We start from the raw sequence: 2669 nt of genomic DNA, 5'->3' as shown, positions 1-2669 counted from the left end.
GACCACACATAGGAAATTCACTGTCACTGTCTATGGTGAGCTATATTTATCTTTAAATATCTTTGAATTATTGAAAATAATGAGATGTTTCTTTTTGTTTATGAATTAAACTAAATGAAACTGATATTTAAAGAACAGCCAGCAAACATTACTTGTAACGTGTTCAGCAATCTTATGGGATTGTAGTATGAAAACTTTTATTAATCTGCATATGCCTTATGATTTATGAATATGAGTTTCGCAGAGTCTCCGTCTGTTATTGATGCTGGTGTAGCTGAAATGAAGCTCGTGTCATTGAAGGAGGGAGATCCTGTCATTCTTCAGACTGATGTTCCTCAACTACAAGGAGATGAGCTGATAGTGTGGAGGTTTGGAGATGAAGGAAAACTCATAGCTAAACATGATATAGAGGCCAAGAGCTCACCATTATATGATACTGATGAGAGATTCAGAGACAGACTGCAGCTGAATGACCAGACTGGATCTCTGAGCATCACAAACACCAGAACCACAGACTCTGGACTTTATAAAGTGAAGATCAGCAGCAACAAACAGACTTTATACAAGAGATTCATTGTTACTGTCAGTGGTGAGTAACTCAATTGTTTTAAAGTAACGATTGTTTATCAGCTCTCTGTGAATAATTCAATTGATCTGACATTAAAATATGTGAACCACAGCAGTATTCCTCAAACTATGCATGTGCTGTTTTATAATAATCAAAAGAATGGTTTGCCCTGTATCTGATGATATTCAGGCTGATGTTCTTGATCTGCTAATCAAATGTAAATGACAAATTGTAAATGTGATATAAAGCACCTTTGTATTCATGCTAAAGTACTTGCCTGATGAATTCGCCATACTGCACTAGTATTTTTTGCACTTTTACTCAACTCTGTATTTAAAGAAATGTGATATGATACCACATTGTGTTGTGCCTTGTATTATTATTATTCACTGCTATTTGTATTATTCTCATTTGTTAACCATTTGAATAAATGTTAATATAAATATACTGAGCTATCTGTGTATTTGATCTTTCTGTCTGATCATTACTGTAGTGCTCAAACACTGATTTAGTTGTTAAACAAACGTGGATATATATATATTTTTAATCTCATTAAGTTGTGTGAAATCTGTTGCTTCACGCTGTATGCTCTGTGACAAAATCTTCAGAGGAAACGGAATCTGAACAGATATAGCTGTAATCTATCTTTGAGAGTTTGTGCAGTACATTAAACCACAATCTGACTGAATATGTTCCATTAAAAAAAACAGTAAAATCTAAATTATTAACATGCTGAACTCAATGGTCAATGAACTCATTGAAAACAATAGTCAAATACTCCACCATAAGCATTAACGTTTAATTTAAAGTTCTATCTTGGGGAAAAAAATATCTACCTTGAAAGCCATGAATGCAACAAAGTGCTCAAATTAAATCTTAATTAGAGGTAAATACAAACCAAGAGCGGTGTGGAATATAAAATGAAGAACTGACAAATGTTCACACATTAATTTTTGTGACTGTGTATCTTCTCATTTCACACACTTTCACAGTTTTATTTCCACTCCAGTGGCAGCAGCTTCTCAAAACGGAAATGGAAAACACCCACATCCATGATGTATTTGAGGTATGCCACCTTAAAAGATTTCTTTCCGTCTAATAGTTTTTCTTTTGAGCGGGTAGTGTCGCAAAAATTTAGTTTTTTTCTGCATTAAAGTGTCTAGTAAATATAAATGTAGAATTGCAATATGGAGTTATTCATCCCTTCTTAAAAGGGAACATCCATCCCTCTTTTAGGTCTGTGTTAAAAGAGAGCTGCCTGTTGTGAACTTAATTAAGCCGACTGCTGTAGCCTATATCCAGCTTAGGCTGTTTTCCCTAAATTTGTATATATACTGTTTGAATGACAGCTTGCTAAATCTGTTGGTGATCAAATATTCAATATCGCTACTCATCATAAGTACTTGGTACATTATCAGCGCAGCAGCAGACGTTCAAACTAATAGCACATAATTTACGTCTCTGTGATGATTGGTTGATATCAGAAGGGAGGCTAGCCTCCCTTGCAAGGGTTCTTTTCTCAACACTCTTCAGCGCTGAAAGTGAACACTCGATGCTGATTGGCTAGTTTTTTTTTTACCAACGGCGGCACAAGAGCTCAGCGCTCGCTTGGGCTCCCCCTCCCCTTCTCTATCACCTTGCGATTGTAATTACATCAGCACATTCACGATAGAAAAGCTGCGCTTTCACGTTATGATATTACAACTGTGAAATTACAAACAAAAAATACACATTCTGAGACATGACCTGAAATGAATTGTGAATTTTATTAACATTAAATCGTCCTCCTCCCATTTTCACCTCAAAATCATGGGGAAGCTGTGCCTCCCCGTGGTTTTTCAGGCAATGCGAAAAAGGAATAATTCGCAAAACTGCAATGGAAACGGCTTTTTCGCATTTACAGGTCACATGGCGTATGTAAAAAGTCATATGATCATCCTTCAATGTACTATAACCTCCAAGAAACACTTCATAAGTGGCAGCGCTCCAGTATAAGGGGCTTTCCCTACCATTAATGCTTACACAATTTACACTGCACACGTCTGCGGTGCAGTGTGGCTCTGATACGGTCACTGAAGCTGATTGCGGCCACTCAATGCTT

At 36.5% G+C, this 2669-nt stretch overlaps 2 protein-coding genes across 2 annotated transcripts in view; both read left to right on the top strand.

Moving 5' to 3' along the window:
- Positions 1-2669, top strand: part of LOC107569794 (uncharacterized) — a 65353-nt gene continuing 62684 nt past the window's right edge. The window contains exon 1 of the mRNA XM_016255950.1: positions 1-35. Within this exon, the coding sequence (XP_016111436.1) occupies positions 33-35 (3 nt within the window). The 5' untranslated portion in view covers positions 1-32. The remainder of the gene's footprint in view (positions 36-2669) is intronic.
- LOC107569780 (uncharacterized) overlaps positions 232-2669 on the top strand; it is a 22794-nt gene continuing 20356 nt past the window's right edge. Inside the window, exon 1 of the mRNA XM_016255933.1 lies at positions 232-418. Within this exon, the coding sequence (XP_016111419.1) occupies positions 232-418 (187 nt within the window). The remainder of the gene's footprint in view (positions 419-2669) is intronic.

Source organism: Sinocyclocheilus grahami, unplaced genomic scaffold, assembly GCF_001515645.1.
Source record: "Sinocyclocheilus grahami isolate Dianchi unplaced genomic scaffold, SAMN03320097.WGS_v1.1 scaffold1381.1, whole genome shotgun sequence".
Classification (NCBI taxonomy): domain Eukaryota; kingdom Metazoa; phylum Chordata; class Actinopteri; order Cypriniformes; family Cyprinidae; genus Sinocyclocheilus; species Sinocyclocheilus grahami.
The sequence above is the reverse complement of the archived record's forward strand: the minus strand, read 5'-3'. Positions and strand labels throughout refer to the sequence as shown.